This window comes from Rhipicephalus microplus, chromosome X (assembly GCF_043290135.1).
Source record: "Rhipicephalus microplus isolate Deutch F79 chromosome X, USDA_Rmic, whole genome shotgun sequence".
NCBI classification, from domain to species: Eukaryota; Metazoa; Arthropoda; class Arachnida; order Ixodida; family Ixodidae; genus Rhipicephalus; species Rhipicephalus microplus.
In genome coordinates this window covers 11,220,458-11,244,404 of record NC_134710.1, presented here as the reverse complement: position 1 = coordinate 11,244,404, position 23,947 = coordinate 11,220,458, and the positions used below count along the sequence as shown (strand labels likewise).

The 23,947-nt window shown below is 44.4% G+C and overlaps 1 protein-coding gene across 4 annotated transcripts in view; it reads left to right on the top strand.

Moving 5' to 3' along the window:
- LOC142777432 (uncharacterized) overlaps positions 1-23,947 on the top strand; it is a 67,871-nt gene that overhangs the window by 31,456 nt on the left and 12,468 nt on the right. For 2 of the 4 annotated variants that reach the window (XM_075881822.1, XM_075881821.1), the window contains exons 15-19: positions 14,786-14,874; positions 17,903-18,286; positions 20,666-20,714; positions 20,795-20,908; positions 23,744-23,809. In XM_075881822.1, the coding sequence (XP_075737937.1) occupies positions 14,786-14,874; positions 17,903-18,286; positions 20,666-20,714; positions 20,795-20,908; positions 23,744-23,809 (702 nt within the window). Of the gene's footprint in view, positions 1-14,785; positions 14,875-17,902; positions 18,287-20,665; positions 20,715-20,794; positions 20,909-23,743; positions 23,810-23,947 lie in introns of those variants that run through there. The other 2 variants (XR_012888082.1, XM_075881823.1) reach the window with 2 other exon arrangements.

The window sequence follows — 23,947 nt, the reverse complement described above, 5'->3', positions numbered from 1 at the left end:
GCAGGCGGACGAACAGGTAGACGGACGCGTAAAGTGGCTATATGCCACAAGGTATGCTTGATGGCGGTACTTGAAGTGTTCACTAGATGGACGCATGGACAGACGCATGAACGGACAGACAGACAGAATAGCAGACGAACTACAGGTAGATGGACACGTAAAGCGGCTATATGCCACAGGGTACGCGAGAATGTGGTTCTTGGAGAGTTCACTAGATGGACGCCCGGACGAACGCATGGATGGACAGACAGATAGAATTGGAGACAGACGGACAGGTAGACAGAAGCATAGAGCGACTATGTGCCACAGGGTATGTGAGATGGTGGTACTTGGAGTGTTCCCTAGATGACGCACAGACAGACGCACGGATGGACAGACAGACAGACGGACAGGTAGACAGACGCGTAGAGAGAATATGTGCTCAATTGTATGCGATATGGGAGATGGCAGTACTCAGAGTGTTCTCTAGATGGACGCACAGACGGACGCATAAACAGACAGATAGACTAGGAGACGGACAGACGGATAGACGGACGCGTAAAGCAAGTATGTGCCACAGGGTATGCGAGATGCGAGATGGTGGTACTTGGAGTGTTCACTAGATGGACGTGCGGATGGACGCATGGACGGACAGACAGATAGACTAGCAGATGGACGGACAGGTAGACGGACGCGTAAAACGGCTATGTGCCACAGGGTATGCGAGATGACGGTACTTTGAGTGTTCTCTAGATGGACGCACAGACGGACGCTTGGACGGACAGATAGACTAGCATACGAACGGACAGGTAGACGGGCGTGTAAAACGGCTATGTGCCACAGGGTATGCGAGATGCGAGATGGCGGTACTCAGAGTGTTCTCTAGATGGACACACGGACGGATGCACGTACGGACAGACAGACACATTCCAAACACATTCCAGAAGACAATCTGTTTTCGATGAAAGCAATCACGAGTTTGAGACAACACACTTCAATCTGTACTTTTTCACATTCCGCGTCTTTTTCAGTTTCTTCGTATGTCTACTCGCGCCCCATGGTTCAAGACGCTCGACACAGCTAATGCCTCTGTTCCTTTTACTCCGATGCCTCCTTGAATCAGCTGTCGTACGTAGCGTCCTGACTCTCGCTGCGTCGACTCTTTTCCTCACTAGTTTTCCTGCCTGATGATCAAGGCATAGCGTTAGCTCTTTCTGAGTGGTTTTCTTTCGTCTCATGCGTCTCCAACTTTTGCACCACTCTACTTGCGTCCTGGTGACCCTGACCGGTTCTCTCGGCGTCTACAGCTGTCTCTTTTTCTCTTATTTTTATGCGTTTTACAACGCACGTAAAAAGCATCTAATTCTTTCTCGAACCCTCCGGCATTATTATCTTTCATCAATGCGTCGTTCTTTTTCTTTCAATATGCCTGCCCAACCCCGAACATCTGCTCACTGTCTCTTAGCTACCTAGCTTGGTTGCGTTCGCTTCCTCCGTGCACTGTTCTACAGTATCCACGTCTTCTACTCTAACCATTGCCTTACTTCAACTCTCTGCAACATCTAATCCCTTTCTCTGCAACTCATCGCTCACATGACCTGTCTCGCTGGCATTAAACTCCTGCTCGCTAACCTTACGCTCAACCGAAGCATAACAGGGAACACCGCACACACTAAATTCTGCTGATGACTTCTTTTCTGTGTGTTTATTATTTCGGTCTACCTGTGGCTTGTGCCAATCGCAGTTGCCGCTCTAGCGCCTACCTTTCTCTTGCATATATTTCTTGCACTTCTGCACGTTTTGCCTCAAGTTTGGCCTGGTGCTCCTTCCTCATTAGCTTCCGCTTTTCCTGAGTGCGTTTTCTTCAATCAACTTTAAACCCTCTTCCTTACTTAGCTTTTGCTCTTGAACAACCGTTAATACTTTGTCCCAATCCATCACCGCAACAACCAATAATCAGTGACTGGGCCCAATTGGATCCTGGCAGGCTCACCAATTGTCACGGAATCCCGGGCTGTCCTGACGCTCCCGTCGCCAGTATGCTAGCTGGCGATGCGACCTTCTCCCAAGCCCAGGTCGACAATCCCAGCTCGTCGCTGCTCGCGCGCCGATCGCCGCTGGGGTCACTCGCCTCGGACCTCGCTGTACAGTGCGCGTGCTCGTGCCTTTTCCTATCTTCTTTGAACTTCCTTGTCGTCTTTGTCTTCGAGGGGCTCCTACTCGTGACAGTTGCCTAATACAACTTCGAACTATACAAAAGTATGTAGCTCCCATTTCCAGCATGAGGACTTCACAGATAGAAATAAAAACGGCAGCTCTAAGTAGGCGAAACTGTGAGATTCGCATGCGCTTGAATAGCACGCGGGGTTTGCTTCCATAATAACTTTATTTTTCACCGTTCAAATGGTGCGATCGCAATCAATGTAAACCATGACTTGCCGTGCATTGCTCTTGAAAACAAAAGCTCACAGGGTGCCCTATGCATTTACCTAAAATGAATTGAAGGCAAAAGAAATGTTCTACTTATTTTTTCTTTAGTCAGTGTATTGTTACTCCCCGCCCCCTCCGAAAGCGTTTTTTCTTACCTTACGTGGTATTGCATTGACTATATTATCGACTCACTTATGACGATGGCAGTGCAAAATGATCATGCTGAGTTATGATGTCATCATGTGTCGTCACATAACGTAACTTCGTGATGTAATTGGGACACCTTGATGAAGACACAAATTTTTGCGAACTGTGAAGTCATACGTCGACGACAGCGCGTCATGATGATTTTTCGCATCACTCGTGTGAACGTTGCCGACACACACGATATATTTCCACGTTTGATGAGGCATGCAAGGCTTTCCCCTTATTTTTAATTTGGCATTGATATCTCTGTGCATGTTCGCAAAACCTCACGTCATCAAGTGACAGCGCTGATGGCAGGCTGCATTTTTTCATGCGTCTAACATTCGCTCAAGGTCAACAGCGTGACGAACACAACAGCATTTGTTCACATATATCGGGCAGTCTTACAAGAAGTGCGCAGAAGAACCAGCTGTTTTTGTTTTTCATGCCATCACAATAAAGCTGCTTTAGTCTATGAAACGATACAATCGCTTGGTGAAGTACCTGGTTTTTTGACGCACCATTTTTTGCTTCTGGGTGGCAACAAATGTACATGACAAAAGATTTGTGCAGGGAACTTGAGATCATGTACCTACATGGAAGCAGTGTTACATTTTATTTCATGCTATTTAAGGCATGCACTCCACGCTTGCATGTAGCCAATAGATGTCAGCGTACACCTGTGCTCTTAAGCACCCAAGCTTTCGGTATTAGCTACTGGCAAACAGGTCTTTTGAAAATTGACTCATAAACACTTAAAAACACACTATCAGACTAGCGAGCATAATGATGAAAGAACAATTTTACGAGCATCACTTGACCATGCTTTCATATCGGTGGAGTAGACGACGCGCGAGCGCGTGCCTCAACAGCAACAGCCATGAACAGAACATGCCTTCAAAAAGAACTTGTTGTGAAGTGCGATGAGTGCTTCACTGTTTCTGCTTACAAAAATTTTGTTTATACTTCAATCAGTGCGAATACAACTGAAAACTCGACCATATAAGAGCTGCGAATGCTGATCCCACCTGCGTTTCAGTGAGCGGCATCGCGGCAGCGACTCTATTCCGGTAGCAGCGCATTATGGCTGAACGCCGCACTAAAGCCGACGGCTGGTTCCCATTGTACTTCGCTCCTTCGCCCCGGCACTGAAAAAAAATAGAGGAGGCGCTGCCCATGCTTGAGCACTCTGTGTCATGTGCTCCAGTCTAAGGCTTGAAAGTGCATTAAAAAAATAAATTTTTGCTGCATAGGATGTGGGATGACACATATTTTCTTTTATTTTAAAGAAGGGTAGTGGCGGCTTATTTCTATACTGTGTTGCTTGCCACTGTTTTGTCGCAGTTTTTAAATACACTTCATTCAAATACGTGCGCGCATTCTTCCTGCTGCTCCTCAAGATCTTTAGCGCAACTAATGGATCATTGTGCCTTTTACGGGTGCAGAAGCACGACACAGAGGAAAGGTGTGTGCGTTTTCTGGTTCTGGTCACTTTGAGTTTCAGTTTATGTGAAAAAGGCAAAAAAATAGCTGTGTATCTTTCAAACAAACAAGCCAAATGCCAGCCTTGAAGGTAATAATGCCATCTTTATAGAGTGAATGAAACCTGCACAGACGTGCTACCCATTGTTGGGTCACAGCACGCCTGGAAACTATAGATGGAATCCCAATATAGTTCCAATATAGATGGATACCCGTGATGTGAATAATCCCTCTATAAATGAGATGTCGAATTAACTTCACTATTTCGTCTAGCGTCACCTCTTTTCATGAGCCATCTCACTCTGCATAGGTTGGCGTTACTATAGATGCATCCAAGCATATTTCTTTGAATTTTCGTGCAAATCGTATTAAGAAAGGACAATGTCATGTGCAGTTCTAAAACGTCTCGCACTGCTCCGTAGTCAGGGCCAAGATGTGCTCCGAGGGCCTTCTTGTCTTCAGCAGAAGCTCTGCAGTCAGCACCAACACACTTTGCCCCAGCGAAGTGTGGACCACGCACATAACCAGAGTAGCTATAAGATTGTGCACAAAGGTCAGAAGCTATACGCACTTACGGTGGAGGAGACAACTTGAGGATGTAAACAAAAACCCGTGAACGGCTGTGGATGTCTAAGGCTAATGGAAAACATCGTCTCCATAAAATTTGAAGCTGTAGTGCTGTCATCCTCAAACTAGAAGCTCGTCCTCACTCAATTCTGGTGGGGTTGCAAGCCAGTTTCAAGCAGTGCATGTCTTTTGCAGTGCGCACCCATGCGCGTGTGACGACTACGTCATAAGAGCGACTAGTGACGCTTTATGCAACCTTGTGTCAGATGTAACGATACAAGCAAAACCAAAGCTGCTAGAAACTGGCTGAGAAGGCCATCTCGACACTTTAAACATGCGGCAGACCATCGGAAGTATTTTTTGCAGAATAAGTGTTCCCTGACTCACAGCAACAGCTGTCTATTGAATAGCTGGCATAAATTTCAGGCATTTACTATTGTTAAACAATATCGAATTGCAAAGCTGATACTTCAATTCGATATTTGGCATGCAATGGTTCCTTTCATTATATAACTTCGATGTTACTGCTGTATAATCACGAGGGGCATGCACTTTTGTCAAGTTCGCCAGCCTAGTGCAGTTTTCCAACAATGCACGCACAATGGTTCATGCAAAGATCTGTCAGAAATCACTATGTTGCCCAAACAGGCAAGTTCAAATTAATTCTGAAAGTTGAGTGGCTGCACTAACTACTAGAAAATGCTGGGTGCACGGGAAACAAAATTTACATGCTAATCTCCAATCCGAAGCGTCGATCACAGGTGATTGATTTGAATAGGCATGGTAACGAAAGAGTTGATTATTTTTGCGCTTCAGTGCTTGAAAGATCATATTGTTAAAAAGTAGAGGCAGTGTATACCTGCTGCGAATTCCGGGACGCATTTGTTGTAACTGGTGCTCAGGATTCATTATTTAGTGAAATATTCCACACGATGTCACCTAATACATGTAGTGAATTGCAATATGTGCCTACATTACACTGTGTGTGTGGACTATTTGATCACACTATTCAGTGTCACCACAAATGCTAGCAGCATTGCTAGATTTATGTAGGCATGTGGCTTTATGAAGGAAATAAACCATCATTCAGTGCTAGTTGTCTTTGTCTCCGACCCGAGAGACTCGGAAATTGCCACATTTCAGATAATCTTTTTGTTTGTGAGGTTTGGATGATAAGCAACATATCTCGTGGGCCATCTTTTACCGTTGTGTCTTTGTCCTGTTCTCATTTGTAAAAACAGAGTGAAACAGGAAACTATAAACTTGAGTCCTTTTAGGTGGAATTGACATTTGTGAAAAAAGAGGAAGAAATAGAGACTGCGGTCAGATCTGCTGATTTTGTCCACCATCTGCTAGCCATTGTGAACCCAGGAATTCCAATCAGAACCATTGCAAAGGAGCTCCAGATTGCAGAGTCAACAGTCTGACTTTCTGTGAATGAGTACTTGACATACCATTCCCTAGTCACAAAGAAAGGCCAATTCATGTATGGTAAAACTTGGCAAAATCGTCTGCTTTGGTCCAAGCAGTTGCTGAGCAAGCTGAAGCACCCTGATTATAACGTAATGCTCTATAATTTTATTGAAACGAACATTAAAAGCTAGCAGAAACTGCATGTGACTTTACTCAAGCCCTGATTTGGTGCGAACAGTAATGCACACAAAATTTCAATTGTCGGCGGTGGTGTTAGCTGTCATCACCAATGAGGGCGATTCCATGCCACTACGATTCTTTGAACAAGGCGTCCTTGTTGATTTGGCTATGTACGTGGAGGTGCTTTATGGCATTGTGCAGCCTTAGAAACTAGGTGTGTCAAAAGAACCCACGGAGGTGATCTAGTGGTTAGGGTATTGAACTACTGACACGAAATTTGCGGGATTGAATCCCAGTTGCAGTGTCTGCATTTCGATGGAGACGAAATACCATAGGCTAGCATACTTAAATATAGGTGCACATTAAAGAAGACCAGTTCGCCAAAATTTCAAGAGCCCTCTACTACAGTGGCCTTCATAACAGTATCATCATTTAGTGACACAAAAACCGAAAATTATTATTGTTAGTGTGTCCTTATGTACCTCAACACTATTTCACTCTCACCCACATATCACCCTCGTTGACCGTGAATGGCTGGCCGAAAACTTCCACAACCACATTACCTTGAAACTGTAGCTAACTTGTTTTTTAGATTTATTGCCACTCGATTAGGATGTATTGGATGTCATTGAGAGGTAGTCCAACAAGCAGCCACATAACATGAAACACAATGGAGCCTCTTCTTGATGATTCTATTGCCAACATCTCTGTGAAGCACTTGATTATAGTGTGTGCTTGTTTGCAAAGCTGTGTTGAATTTCTTTTTCTGCTGAGGGCTACTTTGCTGGGTAATTTAGAAACAGAACGCTTGTAAAAGTACTAGTTCCTGGAAACTGACAAACGTGTTTACCTATTTTTATCTGAGATATGCTTGCAATTCATCAAATCAGTGCCACATTCTGAAGTAGTGTTACGAAGACGCGACGCCAACACAGTCCCGAAGGCACCACTGCTCCGAACTCCGCCGACACTGTCGCCAGACGTTCGGTAGCGTAGGTTTCTCGGCTCGCGACAGCTTCCGTGCAGAGCTGCTAGACGAGCGTACGAGACGACGGTGAGTTAAGGGAAGCTTTATGTATAGCATAGAAATAGAGGCGTTATAAATTCGGCATCGGGGCTGACAGTTCAGGGACTCGAAGAGCCGAAATGCCTTCTCTCGCACGCTGTTACGAGGTGCACTGCCAACCAGGTTACGATGGGCGCCACAAAACTTGCCGCTGCCAAGGACACCGAGCGCGCCTACTGCGAAGGGGCTCGAACCGACGAGAGGCTTCTCTCACCCTTAGGTCAGCTGCTGGCGACACCCCGCAGGGCTTTTTTTTTTTATTGGCACCTGGTGGATCTTTTGAATAACCAAATGTCCAACCAGAAGCGCCGCTGGCCGTGATGTTGGAATCCTCCAATGGGGCCCGCCGCTGCGCATGGTTGCGCCAAGGACGAGGGATGTTGCCACGCTTTGCGTAAGACTCGCCAGAATGCAAGGCACCGATTGCTTCAACGGGCTGAGGGAGCTCACAGTGCGTTGCATGACAGACCGCCGCCGCCGCTTGATGACGTCGTTGAGTTGATCGCGTCAGGCGGGCTCGATTGCTGGCCTTGACACAGATTGCCTTTTTCAGAGGCATTGACATTCGGTGTGGACTCGCAGGCGTAACAGCACCCCCGCCGCCAGACAATGCGCGGGAAAGACGAGCTGCTTCCACGTGGCTCGGATGTCGGGCGCGCTCTTCCGCCAGGTTCCTCCAGGTTCCCCTCCAGTGTCATGGGGAGAATGCAGCTCCCGACTCCATTCCGTGAACACATCCTATTCTTGAAGACGGATCTCAGCTACACTGGCTTGTCGCCACAACTTGCCGGCCAGCTTCGCTCGTTTCTTTTGACGATTTTTTGTCTCGGCACTTGTCGATGGTTCTGCAACTTGTCAAGAACGGTTTAACAACAGACAACACACGACACAAGCAAGTGCCCTCGGTCACCCGACAGAACACCAGACAAAATATAGTACACCTTATACCTAGCTACGTGTCTATCAGAATTTCGTTTCCTCTACATCAAGAGACACATATGGGACACAAGACTCTTAAAATGAGAACTCAAGTTTTTACACGTACAACAACGTAACGAAATAGAATACAACATAAAGTTGACCCATTGAGATCACTCTGGAGGAAAGCACTCAACTAAGGCCGTGATGAAGACAAAGTTTTGCCCCGACTGGCCAGCGAAAGACCGAAAGGTGGAGAAGGTAATAACTAAAACGCACGGCTCAATGCGTCTGCATTAGCATTTAGCTTTCCTTTTTTGTAGCGAACGTCAAATTTGTGCTGTTGGAGTATCATGCTCTACCTCAGTGTCACAAACGACTCCAATTTTCGGATCATCCGCGGGCCCCATCTTTTGTGTGTGGAAGACGACATCCGGCAACTAACGACCCAGCGTGGCGCCAGCTCGTCTTCCCTGCACCTGTACCAAAAAGGGCACCGGCGGTCTAAAAAAGGAAAATTGCCCCCAGATGAGACGGGAGCACGCGTACGCCCCCGAAAAAGTTTGAACTGCATCGGAATAGGCAGTTGACGTACAGCCAGCAACAAGTGCGGTCGTTGGTGTCGCGAGTCTCGCGTAGGCGGCGAGCATGGAGTGACCCGTGCAACGTATTGAGACGGTTGCAATTCCGGGCACCCTCGTCATCTACCAAGCCGGCGAGATCTCCAGCGGCACCCGTTAACTCCCCTACGTGTACCAAAAGCTGGCCTGGTCCGTATGGAACTCTTTATTGAGACTTTCTTTTTAAACTGTTAAATTATTATAACCAGCCTTTTTTATTATTTGTAGTTGTGTGCGCTGCGACGCACGTAGAAATTCAAAAGCCCGACCAATGATCATTCTGTAATTATTTCCTTGTAACCCTCTTTTACGATTTCCATCTTGTTGTTATTTTATTAATGTTCCGCATATTTGTCTTTAGTTTGTATCTTTTGTAGTGTTTTTAGCATATTTTGTTATATAGCTGTTCTTTCCATCGCTCGTATCAGTTTCCTCCTTTGTTATTTTTGTTATCTCCTGCCTTTGCCCTTGTTTGAATTAAATGCTAGTTCGTTTTGCATAAAATCTCCTTGTCTGCTTATGAGTGCGTCGATCAGGCTCATTCATCACCACACGTGCAACCCCGCACGGGTCGACCGACCTGCAAATAAATTTGAAATGTGCCACTTCGAGGCCTTTCAGGCGTCGCAGGCCGAAGCGTAAAGTGGAAGCTTGCGAGTCTGCGGCTTGTCGGTGTTGGATCGGCGGGGCCTCACCCGAAGTGTGTGACACTCAGTAACCGGCCACATTTAGGCGACATGTTATTTAACAAGGTTAGAGGACAGTGGTCCGTTTCGACCACAAAACTCCAACCGAAGACATAACAGGCTAGCTTTTGCACAGGGGAACAACGATGCGGCTTGCTACGGATTAGCCCCTCACAAGTTAGCTTGATATCGTGTTAAATCATGTGTTTTCGGACCGTCCCGAAAACACGTCTTCAAACTCGGAAACAATCCTTCTCGAGTCCTCCTTCTGGACTTCACTTAACCTAGGCTCTAGGTTCAACTGCTCCAAGATTACCTCCGATCCCCTTTCGATTACATCACTAGAACTCAAAATTTTTGCTCCCTCTTCCTCTGAAGCATCCAACAGCAGACTTGCGAGCGCTTGACTTTGAACGTATGGTTTCATCAAGTTACTCTGGTAAATTTTGTTCAGCCGCCTTCCTAATTTCATTTCATAATTGGTATCAGAAAGCTTCGAAATTACTTTGGCGGGCCCTTCCCAATGAACCTCAAGCTTGTTCTTTTTGGACGGCCACAGCAGCGTTACCTGACTACCTACTTCAAAAGCGCGCTTCTTTGCTGATTCGTCGTAGTACTCCTTGGACAACACTTGTGCAGCCTTCATGTGGCTTTCCACAAGATCTTTCGTTTTTCCAAGCCTCAGAAGGAGGTCTAAGGAGGTCTAGAATGTACGCAACTACATTAGGGTCCTCATCGAATCCCTCCCAGGACTCGTGCAGCAATGGTGTTCTCAAACTCCTGCCATACACAAGCTCTGCAGGGCTAAAGCCAGTGTTCTCATGAGGAGCTGATCTCAAAGCGAACATAGCGGAAGGAATACACTCTTCCCCGTCGCATTTGTTCTCGTAGCAAAGAGCTCTCAGTATCCGTTTCAGAACGGAATGCATACGCTCTACCGGATTAGATTGCAGGTGATGGATCGAGGTGTGCACTACTTTTATTCCACATTTATTCAAAAAGGGAGAGGTAAGGCAGCTGGTGAAGACACTACCATTGTCGCATTGGGTTTCAGAAGAAAATTCGACGCATGCAAATATAGATAGCAGTGCGTCTACAACATGAGGGGAATTGAGCTCCTTAAGTGGTATCGCTTCCGGAAATTTTGTGGCTACACAGAGGGCCGTCAGGATGTACCAACAACCTTGCCTTTACTTTGGCAATGGCCCGACGATATCAATACTAGGCGCCAAAAAGGTTCTGTGATAATTGGCACAAGCTTCATGGGTGTCTTCCACTTGTTCGTGGGTTTCCCCGCTCTCTGACAAGTGTCGCATGAGCATACAAAGTCTTTGATATCCATCCAGCATTTTGGCCAATAAAATTCAAGGGAAACTCTAGCCTTGGTCTTTTTTATGCCGAGATGCCCTGCCCACGCGTTTTTATGCTCCAGTTCCAATAGTTGGCGACGATACTTTTGTGGCACCAAGAGGTGCTCATACTTGCGACCTTGCGCATTTGTGTAGCTCCGATACAGGAGCCCTGCTTTCTCAAAAAAGGAAACATCCTTTTTCTTTTTTCCCAAGTTTACGCTTTCCATTAGCGCTTTAATCGAGAGGTCCTCACGCTGCTCTCGAATGAGCGTTTCTCGATCAACCCTCGACAGCTCACTCCATTTTTCCGCAACAGGCGAAAGCGTTGCACCCCTCGCGCTCTGACTCAATGGCGTCATGTCGTCTCCTCCGCCGACACAGACCGCGCCAGTCGCTTCGGCTACGGGCCGCTCGAGTTACTGCTCAAATGACTGGCACGGAGGATTTCCTGTGTGAGGCTCCATCGACCTCCGCCAAAGTCACACAGACCAGCAGCTTTTCCACTTGGTGCTTAGCCAGATTGAACAAGATCAAGTTCCTGCGAAAGCTTGTGCGCTTGCGATCGCGTCAGGGTCATGTACGCTAAGGTTGAGAAGAACGATTTATCCTGCCCTTCCGGAAGCTGCTCTGAGTTATTAGAAAATAGATGAGAAAAACGATCGGGAAGCGCGGCAGACACAACCGCTTCGGTGCGAAGCTTTCCGAACAAGCCTTCAATGACAACCATAATGATTTGTAAGCAAGCACTCTGCTCCTTGGCGACTTGCCTGATCCACGTGCATTCTCCTGTAAAGTCATCTGGAGACACCATCAAAGGATGGACAACTTCCATGGTTGCCGTTGAGTCTCGAAGTGCTCAACACGTTTTCCCATTTCACGCTAATTTCTTGGAGATACTGCTCCAACAACCGCATGTTCTTTTCCGATTCTCGGATTGTTGCGAAAGCAAACTTTTGCTTACAGTTTATCGCGATGTGTCCTTCCTTTTTGCAGTTGTAGCAGTTTAGGGGCTTCCATGATTGTTTAGCTTCCATGAGCAGTTTCATTCCATGAGCAGTTTAGCGGCTTCCATGGCCGTGTGGTATCAGTGCGTTGTTTAGGAACCATACTCGGTTTCTTCGCTTCCGTTTGCCCTTTCCCTACAGTGTCCTTTGTAAGAGACGGGTCCTTCTTGAAATTACGGTGCAGAGCGGGTTTTTGTTGATCAGGTTTCTTTAAAAAGCCCTCTTTCCTTTCATCCTTTTCAACGTACACTGCTCTGCTATGCAACTTTTGGAGTATAGTACTCCTCAGCTAACTCTGCCGCTTTGTTTAGCTGTACCACCAAGTTTGTCCTGCAGCCAAAGCTTGACATCCTCCTCGATGCAGCGGTATAATCGCTCCAAGGCAATGCATTCTACCACTTTATCGCGATCGTCATAAACACCTTTGCCCTTGAGCCATTCAATTAAATCAGCTTTAAGACGAAACGCAAAGTCAACGTGTGACTCATTCCCCTTCTTAGCATACCGGAACTCATTCCCCTTTTAAGCTACCGGACGTTGGCCGATCCCGCAGCTGCCAACCACTGTTACGAAGACGGGACGCCAACACGGTCCCAAAGGCGCCACTGCTTCGAACTCCGCCGACACTGTCACCAGCCATTTGATAGCGTAGGTTTCTCAGTTCGCGACTGCTTCTGCGCAGAGCTTGTAGGCGAGCGGACGAGACGACAGTAAGTTAAGGCAAGGTTTATGTACAGCTTAGAAATAGAGGCGTTACAGATTCGGCACTGGGGCCGACAGTTTAGGGACTCGAAGAGCCGATATGTCTTCTAACGCACGCTGTTACGAGGCGCACCGCCGACGAGGTTACGATGGGCGCCACGAAACTCGTGGCTGCCAAGGACACCGGGCGCGCCGAATGCGAAGGGGCTCGAACTGACGAGAGGCTTTTCTGACACTTAGGTCAGCTTCTGGAGGCGCGTCACAGGGCTTTTTTTTTTATTGGCACCGGTTTGATTGGAAGTTTCTGATTGGTTGGATTGGAAGTTTCAGTTCTGGTTGGAAGTTAGTCCAACCAGACGCGCCGCTGGCCGTGATGTCCGAATCCTTCAATGGGGCCCGCCGCTGCGCGTGGTTGCGCCAAGGACGAGGGATGTTGCCACGCGTTGCGTAAGACTCGCCAGACTGGAAGGCGCCGATCGCTTCAACGGGCTCGCAGGCTGAGGGAGCTCGCGGTGCGTTGCGTGACAGACCGGCACCGCCGCTTGCTGACGTCGTTGAGTTGATCACGTCAGGCGGGCTCGATTGCTGGCCTTGACACAGATTGACTTTTTCAGAGGCATTGACGTTCGGTGTGGACTTGCAGGCGTAACAGTCCTTTGCACACCTGGTAATCAGCTAAATGCATGATTAATTTCAATTATTATGCATCATTTTTGTCTTGTAGTTAAGGTTGTATCCTCAAATAGTTATTCTCAAGGACTGGAAGTGTGGGTAACTGTGACAGGAAATAAAAATTTTCAGGCAGTCTTCAGAAAACACTCTATATATGCAGGGCACTATCTTATTAGAGCAACGCCATGGACTTTTGTACTCATGGACAACTTTGTAGCAAAAAAAAAAGGCTTCAGCATGTGTTTTGAATGGCTGAATGGAATAATTCAGGTGTTTTATATCTTGATAAACTCGCATAAACACTCCTATTGTATTGTCCAATTTTGTGGTCTGGTAAGGCGATATGAAATCAAATCTCTGCACCAGTTATCTGCTAATAATATATCACTTCATGGAATTGATGGAAAAATTCCTAAATCTGTATGTGCGATTTATTTCTCTTTATTTATGTTGCAGTGAAGATTAACCTATTGGTAGGGCTGGGTGAATATGAACATTTTGGGTGCGAAGCAAATTCGAATTTGAAGTGCTAGTTCGAATCAGATAGAATATTTTTATTATTTCTCTAATATTTCTAGACAATTTTTTATTACTGTGAGGTGAAATTGCCAAATAAAAAAAGTTCGAGAGGATTCTTAAGCATGGCCTTACGAGATAGCAACATGAAAGTGTTCGGTTTTGTTAGACTGATGATGTGCAGGCGGGGTGGGGTGGTGTTTCATAGTTGTCTTATCACGGATGAGGCAATGCAGAAGCTGAATGGTATTTATATACATGATTTGGTGCGGTCAAAAGTTTTGCCAGCAACACTATACATGTGAAAGACTAAGATACTATTGCCTCAGCCTCTTTTCCTCTCCCAACTTCTGTGGAAGCCCAACTGAGGGTGTGCACCCTTTTGAGTCCGAAGTTTCAAATCTGGCTCATAGAGGGCAATCTATAAGAACATCTGAAATTTTGGATGATAAAAATTTTTAGACTTCCTGCCCAAACTTGAGGTCCAAAACAACATTGAGCCCCCACCTCTGCCAAATCACTCATCTTCATGTTGGAGCCAGCATTTTCGCGAGCCAATACATTTGCGATCGTAGCGTACCTTGAAAGGCAGCTTTGCCGCAATATGAAAGTATGCTGAGGTGAAGCGTATTGAAAATTTGAAGGGGTCACCTTTAGTTAGACGTTCACTGTATATGTCTTTAGGAAATTCGAATAGTTCCAGTAGTAAAATTTTACTGTGAATTGAAAATTTTTTGAAATTTCAAGTATTTGCACACTTTTAGTAATTAGTAGTTTGGTTTTCTAGATTTTTCGCTTTAAACAAGTAATCGGGGGCATGTTGTGTTAGTTATTTGAAAATGAAAATTAGCCTTCAAGCTGCATAAGAAGCTTCATGTCTGATTAACTGGACCATATCCAATGGTGTTGTCATATGATCCCTCTGTTTTGAGTGTATTGTCACGGTGACTCAATAAGCAATGCATTTTTACTAATAATTAGAAAAAAACTGCAGCAACAATTGTATTTTTAGGGGCAAAGAACCAAGCCATCAGTCTCATGGGATCAGCTGGAAAGCACGCAATGGCCTGATTATCTTCAGTGCAAGTACCATGATGTTTAGTAAGTATGTAATAATTAGCTGTTCAACCGTGCAATGACTGCTGTTGTGCTGGGTAGTAAGCACCTATATGCCTTAACCATTTCATTTTCTTGCAAGATTTTCTCTCTTGAAATGTTTATTTGTTTGTTTATTATTTTTAAAATTTTGATGTAGGATACTGTGCTTCTAAAAGCATGTTTTGATTGATGGAAAATGGTTTAAAGATATAACTCAAATTAGTATAACAAAGTTTATTGTCTCATGGCCTATTAGTGACTCACAATTTGTGAAGTAATGTCATCATTGAGATACTGACGAATACAACACATGAAATCATCTAGTTAGAGTTTGGTATCTCGATAATTAGTGCCTAAAAAATGTTAAGATTTAGTGTCGCTGTACCAGCAACATAGCCTTCTATGCACAATTGTTAGGAACTGCTATAACTATAGTCAGCTAAAACTTTAGAAGTCTGCGCCTTTTCCTTCCCAAAGGCGGATGCACGCAAACTGCACCAATGAGCGTGCATCCCAAACCACCCCAACCAGCTAGGCGGCCAGTGAACCCGCTTTCGAAGAACATTGCTGAGTGCATGAGCACGACTATCTCTTTAGCTGTGGAGGCAATCGACTTCCGTGCTTTAGTCCTCTGGGTGGGGCCTTTTAGGGTCTTCTTAATTTGTACCCGCCTATAGATACAACGAAGAATGCTGAGGAAGCAATGGAGCCGAAGAACTCTCAAGAAAAAATTCTACTTGCCCATTGTGGCAGTCACACAACTACAGATTGTTAATTTCAGGCAAACTGGCTTTGTTTCATTTTATGAACTTCAAATATGGCTCTTGAGTACTGCAGTATTCATAGACAATATGCCTGCTTTTTGCCTATACTGTTTGCTTTCATGAAGCTAGAAAGATGATCTGGGGTGCTATTTTGCCTGATATTAATAATAACAGGGGTAGACTGTTGCTTTCAACCATTGACAAAATGTGATTAGAGTGAAAAAGTCTTCTTGCCTTTAAAAAGGCCTCGCTACATAAAATAGCAGCCCTGGGGCAGGAGGCACTTAAGCCCAACTAGCCATCAAAAGTGGTGGGTGTAGTAACCAGCTCCTCCTTTCTCCAACGTTCAGGTTCCATTCTCCTTGTGCAGAACAGGCAGGATATTTGTGCTAGCTGTGTCGTTGCTGCACAAAGGAATGTCATGACTGTTGCCTGTTCTCTGTGAATGTGCACAAAGTCTAGTTTGTCTTTTGTGAACATACATCTATTCTGTGTGTTCATGTATTCTGATCATGGTAATTATCTGAGCCTTCTACTCGAAAAACTCCCAAAGTCTCCATATAGTTGTGAAAAAACTCTACCTTGTGTCACTACATGTCAGCCACAAAAAGTTGTACACAAGTATATTAGTAGCGCATGTAGTTGATGCAATAACAGTATTCATTTTATATCAGCATTAAAGTGTTCAGACAGACTACTCAATTGAAGTGTTCATTTTACTCACTTTCTCAAAAAATATTGAGGACCTAAATAGGTAACTCAGTGCCATTTCATTTTGGGGAGGTTGGTGATCAGTGGAACTGGTGGCTGCAAGGTTCTTTTTGGGAATTGTTTAAGGTATGCATAGTCACAGAGTTGCAGTGGAAGTTGTGGTATTCTCCAGAACACAGTTTTCGATCAATATCGGCATCTTCTTAACTTAAACAGTGCATGGAAAAATGCATCTCTGGCATGAAATATTCCCAAAAAAGCAATTCGCCTGATGTTATGTTGTCCTGCAGAGGGCATTTATTCCAACACCACAAGCTTTCATAGAAGGTGTTTTCTATTTACATTTGTTTTGCATGACATGTAGAACACATCCATATAGTTGGAATATAATCACTTTATGTGTGTTTGGCCTAGTGTTAAGACACAAGCTTTGGGAGCATGTGGTTTTCCGGCTCAAAACCCTGCCAAGAAAACTGATTTTATTATTTTATTCGCAGCATGTTTTTTTCTAATGCATTAGTTTCTCCATACAGGGAGTAAGCAATTCTGCTCTATTTCTTCAAACTACACCTGCTCTCTAGGTGGTTAGAAATATTGAGTCTCCACATGCAGTGATCCACTGGAAATTATGGATAAGTACGACCTAATAATAAATGTATGCTCCATCTACAGCCATAACAGTCTCACGGAGAGAGAACTTCGAAAGACGTTTTACCTACCATATTTGCTTATCTCAGTGACGTCAAGCACTTTACGCGTGTTTCAGATAGTTGAGTGTTGTCATGCTAACGCAGGTTTGTGTTGCTGGTTTCAAGCCAAAAACTGGCAAATTTCATCCGAAATTCTGGTATCACCGCTCAGTCAAAAGTCATATTATAGAAAGGAACTTTTAGTCTTAGATATGCGTGATATCTAGTACATTAGCACAGAAAAAGTACTTACGGTTTGAAAGAAAACTAGCTTGCACGACTCTTTTATATATTGCCACGAGTCTCTTATATAGTACTGACAAGTTCATCGTAGTTTGTGGGAAGAGCCTATACTATAGTTTAGAATGTAACAGCTCCTCTGTAAAACAGTGTTCTCACTCAAGTTTCCTGACTTTTGACTTTCATCTGCAACAATTATCATTCCGACCGACTTTGTCTATTATGTATTAGTTCTGCATATTAGTAGTGGCACAGTCTTTCATATCAGTTTGAATCGGAAAGGTTGAAACAATAGTTATGCTAAGAACCAGTATGTAATGTTCTACCTGATGTAAATATTTAATCACAAATATCAGAACCAAGGAAAAAAGTTTATCGAGTTTTGCATTGTGAAGTGGATCCTGCAAGCCATTTCACCCATTGTTTTATTTTGTACACTAAACTTGGAACTATATAATTTTATTAAAATGAAATGTAGTAGTTACTGTAATGTGACTGCAGCACCATTAAGCCTGCTTATAATGCTAGAAAAGTGAAAACATGATCAGTAAACCACATTCAGTGCTCTCGTGTGATAATTTTTTTGAGCGAGTTGTTCATTGTACAACTTCCGATTTCTCAATCCAGTTACAACACAGACCATGAAGTATTGGAGAACTCCTGCAGTGCAATGAAAGAGCAATACTTAGTTGATGAAACAGCTGCTACTTGCACATCTAATCCGGAAAGTTCAGTGCTTCTCCAATCCAAATCCAAGAAACCGTCAAGCACGGCTTGTGTTCCTGTGAACAAGGACCGCACCACGCTGCAAGGCCACCAACAGAAGCATTCTTTCTCATCAACACGGAATGATCCTGTTGCATCAACATCTCTTGAGAGGAGCCCACAAAAGGAGAGCATGTCACAAAAAACAGTCCCTCTAACCTGGAATAGCCCACAAGCTGCTGCTTCTTCCTTTCTGCGAAAGAGCCCACGTAAAAATACGAAACAGCACGAATGTGATGATCCAAGGTGTGCAGTTTTTTTTTCTTACATTATTTCAAAAAATATGAGCACATGGTGTTGAATGAAAACAATGACAGAGCACCTTTATAACATCATGATCCACGAAACTGCATGTTACGTTTCTTAAAAAAAAAAAGTAGAAAAATCCTTGTTTTCAAACACATGCCTGCGGGATGTCGTATGCGTGGTTTCGTCTCCTTAAATTCTTGGTTTGCAGCTTATATTCACAGATAGACTATCTTGCAGCAAAATGGCATTAAGATTCAAGTCCATATACAGTGCCACTCTCGTTAACAGATAAGCCTGAGAGGAAGCAAGTTGACTGTGCATTGAAAGGACTGGTGAAAAATGATAGATGTAATGTCAAGAGACGGAAAGACAGCACTGTTCATCAGTAAACAGATATGGGTAGCCCATTCCACTCGACATGGAGCAGAATCAATGACTTCTGCAGTGAAGTTGTAGAATGGGTCAAGCTGGTGTATATTGCTGGCGTAAGCTGAAGATAATTAGATATTGATGAAGGATGCCTGTGGTGGACATAAGGTGGTGGTGACGGGGGTGATGATAAGGATGATAAGGTCTTAAGGTTAAGCCTCGAGATTTAAGTGAAAAAAAAAAGTTTCTTCAAATAAGTTATCAGAACTAGTTATTTTCTGACAGGTGGTGAAGAAAAGTACCTTTGAATGCCCCCCCCCCCTTTTTTTAATATTAGCTCAGTTGAGCAGACTGTTTTCTCTACAGCCTCTTTGGCGTATGATCTCCCCTCTTCACATTTCCTTGTTCTGTGCAAGTGAATTTGCATGTCCAGACAGAGTGGACAAAAATGGGCATGTGTTAGTGGATGATGCTTGTGGCGATATGCCATATAAAGGATTCTATATTAAAGAGGCCTTGAAATACTTTTTTGAGTAACCATGGAATTAATTCACTGGGAAAGCGTATTGACTCACCAATTCAATGCCGCAAAAATTTTAAGAATTTTACCAGTACAAGCTGATAAAGATTTCTCACACGCTGCAATCGCATTATCTTCTCTCGTCTTAACGAAAGCGCTGGAAGCTAAGCAGAGAGGAATGGGAGGGGCTAACAAAAAGCGTCACACCCGCCTAGTGACCTTGAGCACTTTTTTTTCTTTGAATACCCGGCTTTTTCAGTGCGATCGCACGCGCACGTGTGAACAAGTAATGGCCTCTCGCGGCCATCTCTGTAACAACTGAGCACGCCATGTTCAAATCAGCCAATGGCTGATAAGACGGGTATTCTATGTGTGATTTTTGAGCATTTTTCGTCATTTGTCGAGGGAAGAGAAAGAAATTTTTAGCTGACTTTCATAATTTATTGTAAGTTCCAGGCCGCGTGCTATGCTATAACCTTTGGCTCGCGTGTTCTCGAGAGCCTCTACTACTGATTGGCAGCGTTTTCTAACCATGCTCAAAAAGTGTTCCAGGGCCCCTTCAAGGAAAATGACAGCCTTCCTTGTAAGTGGCAATTTTTGCATCTGCTACTTTCATCGTAAGTGTACAATGTGAAGGGTAAATACAGGTGTAAGCAAGGTGGTTTCAACGACAGCTCAATTGAGGCTGCACTAGTGTCATGGTTAAGTATCCACATATGAAAGGGCCCTGCAACACTTTTCCAAGTAACCATCCGGTGGCTTCACTAGAGAAGTTTATTGCCTCACGAATTTACTGCTGGAAAAATGTTGAGAATCCGTCAACAACGAATGGAGTTGCAGAGATCTAGCTTTCTCTCTTCTCTCGTCCCGACAAAAGTGCTGGAAGCTAAGCATGGAAGGATGGCTCTTCTTCATGCTTGCGTCATGACCTTGAACACCTTATTTTTCTTCTCCTCTTTTTGAACGTTTGGTTTTCGAGCGCACGTGCAGGCACATGGCGGCCTTCTGTGGTGGGTGCAGTAACTGTGCACCCCATGGTGCTCAAATCAGCCAATTGTCGTGAATTCGGGTATATGGCGTGGTCATTTGAGTATATCCCATATTTAGAAAGAAGGGGGATAGATTTTTAGCTTTGAGAGTTAATGGTCAATTCGAGGCCACGGGCTGTGCTATAATGTTTGGCTCGAGAGCCTCGACTACCAGTGTTGTCTGACCATGCTCAGTGTTAGAGGGCTGCTTTAACCTTCATGCTGTTAGTTACAATGTACCAACTTGCTCGATCAGATTCCTTGCTACTGTTGGTCTATAATCAGTAACACTAGATAATCCCTGAGGCAGATTAGTGCTCTTCTTCATCTCTATGCTGTCACTATTTGGCTTGTGTGGCTCAAGTGGCTGAGTTTCATATAGTGTTTGCATGCAATGAGGAAGTCCTCTTGCGTTCATATAATGTAAGAGTGAAGTGATTATATGCATTCTCATCACAGGAAAGAGAGAATTGATGCAAATCGTGCAGCATCTGAGAAACTCTGGATGGTGAGTTATTGTGCTGTTTGTAAAGATCGTTACAAACATACAAGGAATTTGTATGGCCTTTTTTACTTTTTATTTCTCAGAAACTGCGTGTCGCTGTGGCGAATGCTCTAGAAAAGAATGGTGTGTCTCAAAGCAGCCCCCTTTACAAGGCTTGCGGCAAGAAGCTTTTTGCTATTTGTAGTACCTTTGCTAAGGTGAGTGTATTTGATGAGTCTACAGTACGTTAGGCATTCTAAACTGGTATTCACGCATTAAGTGCTACAAAATGATCCTGTTGCAGTGGCTGGGGAATGGAATAAGATGGACTCTATTTGCTGTGGTCTGTGGGGTTAGACACAACTGTTAACCTTCATTTTATCAGGGGTCTCAAACTCTCCTCAGCCAGTAGGCCGTAGTCACGGAATTCAATCTCTCAAGAAGGGCCAGGACAGCAAAGAAGGTTAGAGCAGCAGGGGAAGGGAGGTTATGGAACAGATAATCAGCTACTCATATATTGGTAATTTCTAGGCTTGTGCGAGTAGTGAATTTCACTACTCGCACAAGCTTTCAATCGTTATCGTTTCAGTTGTCAAAAGAACCGTATGCGTGTTGCTGCCTTCAGCTGAAGACCCTTAGTGTGAACACAAGTCGCATTTGGCTGCATGTATTTTTTGGTCTGATGCCCATACTTGTCTTAGTGCGCAGAAAATAAATTTTAACGTTCCCACTGAAACGAATGCCCTTGTCGTCTTGTCAAAAATGCTGTCAAAGAGAGTGTGTGGACATGTTTTGCTGGCCATTCTCGTGGTTGGTTTTTGTTTTGCCATTTTGTGGCTGTCGCTCCACATCGCCAGTTGACGCACTTTCTTCAGCGCATGCTATTCTTGTGACATTACCTTTTCACTTGTTTGCACCGTACTAACATGAGTTCCGCCTCCTAAATGTTTTTTGCTCTTTGATGTAGATGCATGGAAGTGATTAGCACAGTGCATGCACTGTATCAGGCTTCTCGGTTGTCATTTTTTTTTTTGTTGGTCGGTTACTGCTGTTTATTTGCACTAGCTTGTACTACTTGTACCAAAGTCCTTCAACGCATTTACTGGTCGTGAAGCTTCACTGTAACTCTATGGGAGAGCTTTGTGTGCTGCAAGCAGAGGTCGCGGGGTGGCGTCGCATCACCGCGGGGGCATTGGGCAGACCGGAGGGAAGCTGGCCGCTGATGCCGCTATGGGGTCAACGCATAATATTGTGGCGTGCCATCGCGTAGTTTTTCACTGTATGATTACTATTGTGCCTAGTGTTCTGTGCCTGAAGATCGGGAAGGAAACAGTATACTTGCTTGGCACCTGGTTGTTGACCCGGTTACAAAAAAAAAATGACGAAAAAGTCTCCGAGTTCTCACTGCCTACAGTGATCGGCGAGAAAAGTGTAAGAGCACAACACTGTGACAAGAAACTGGTAGTTTCACATTTGTTTCCCCAAATGTGCACGTGTGTGAAAAGCACTTTGATGAGAGTGACATCGTTCACGTAGACAAGTCGCTAATCAGAGGTGTTGCGAAGTTTCCATGCAACATTCCAAAACTTTTGCCGACGCTGTGCTGAGGATTTTTCACAGCCTCACGGTGTATTTGTATAGTGCAAAAAGATGCAGAGCTTGCCCGCTTGCAAGTGTCGATGAGAACTGTCAGCGAGCTGGATACTGTTGAGGCTGCATTTGACTGTGCATGAGCCCTCTTGACATAGCTGCAATGGATAATGACTTATGTAATGAAGGTGAGCATACTGGCCACCTCTTCCTTGTTTCATGCCAGTTGGTAATACGGGAGCCCGATAGGTGAAATGCTCTTAGTTTTCATTTATACAGGCGCTGAGGTGACCAAAAGTCTTGAGGTGATATCCTGAACAGGTGGAGCTACATGCAGCTCCTCACAGCTTGAAAAAATGGAAGCACACATCTCTTGCATGCAACAGTGACTTCAACGCTACCAATTGAAGTTTGCTCGAGTGACGGGGCAAGAGAAGTTGCACCAAAATAATGTACAAAACTTGCACAAGCTGTAAAAGCGTGAAAAGTTAATTTTCGATATCAATGCATCATGACCACGAGAAGATAACTTTTTTGCGTCGCATGTTGACGCCTCCGGCGCGAGACGCAGTCAGTCAATTTTCACGTTTCAGGAGGCATGTTAGGCATTCGCCTTTACTGTACAAACAATAAAAAAGGACAGAGAAAACACAGCATGAGTAAGCTACACAGCAAAGCAAAGGACTGAGAAACTACATTGCATGGCCAACCGAACTTAGAACGTGCTACAGCACCATGGTGATAAATTAACACAAAACAAACATGAAAATGAGGCAAACGTCATATGAAGTATTGCCTGATCCTCATCTCTTGCTAAATTAAAAGCACTGCTTTATTCAAAGTGGCCATAGGTTTAATAAGCGTGAGGCAATTTTAAGAGCACAAGAAGATAATATATCTTCATATATAGAAACACCGAATGTATACATAGCCTGGAAGGTTGGATATGCGGTCAAAAGTTGCAGCCACTGCACTTCTGCGAGGCGTTAACCACCAGAATCATGGAAGAACTCTAGATTGTGCACAAATGTTCACTAGATGCTTAAGGAAAGCAAAAAAATAAGCATGCATTTATAGCGGTATCATATCTTACCGTGGAATCGGCATGCTGTCGAATTTTTAGCTTCAGGGCTTCATTCGATGCTAAATTTCACAGTATTAGAGCTTGCCCGAATTTTCTTGAAGTTAACATCACTCTGAAGACTTATTCAACCTTTACGGCTACATGTAATAAACGTTTAGAGCTCCGGTGCGTGCTGTACAATTGCAGCGCCACGGCCGCTCCGATGCCGCGCCGTGGACGCCCCTAGCGATTGCTCCTGTTTCTATATCAAACTTTCGCCGAAGCTTCATGACCATTAAAAGTATTGAAGGACTCTGCTTGTACTAACAAGTGTGTGAGCATTCGTTATAATTCTTTGTTTTTTTAATTACTTGCTCATTAAATCTCTGCACTCTTACAGGACCTTATCGGCTGTGGTCGTACAAGTGAGCTGCTACAAAACATTGCAGATTCCCATGCAAAGCAGGTGTGTGTATGCTTAACTTAGTGTTCTATGTCACTTTTTATGAAGTATATAATATTTGCAAATCCTGGGAACACCATTTAGGCTAAGAAACACATGTGGATCTAGCTCATTGGGGGCAGTTTAGTGTGAGACCAGCAG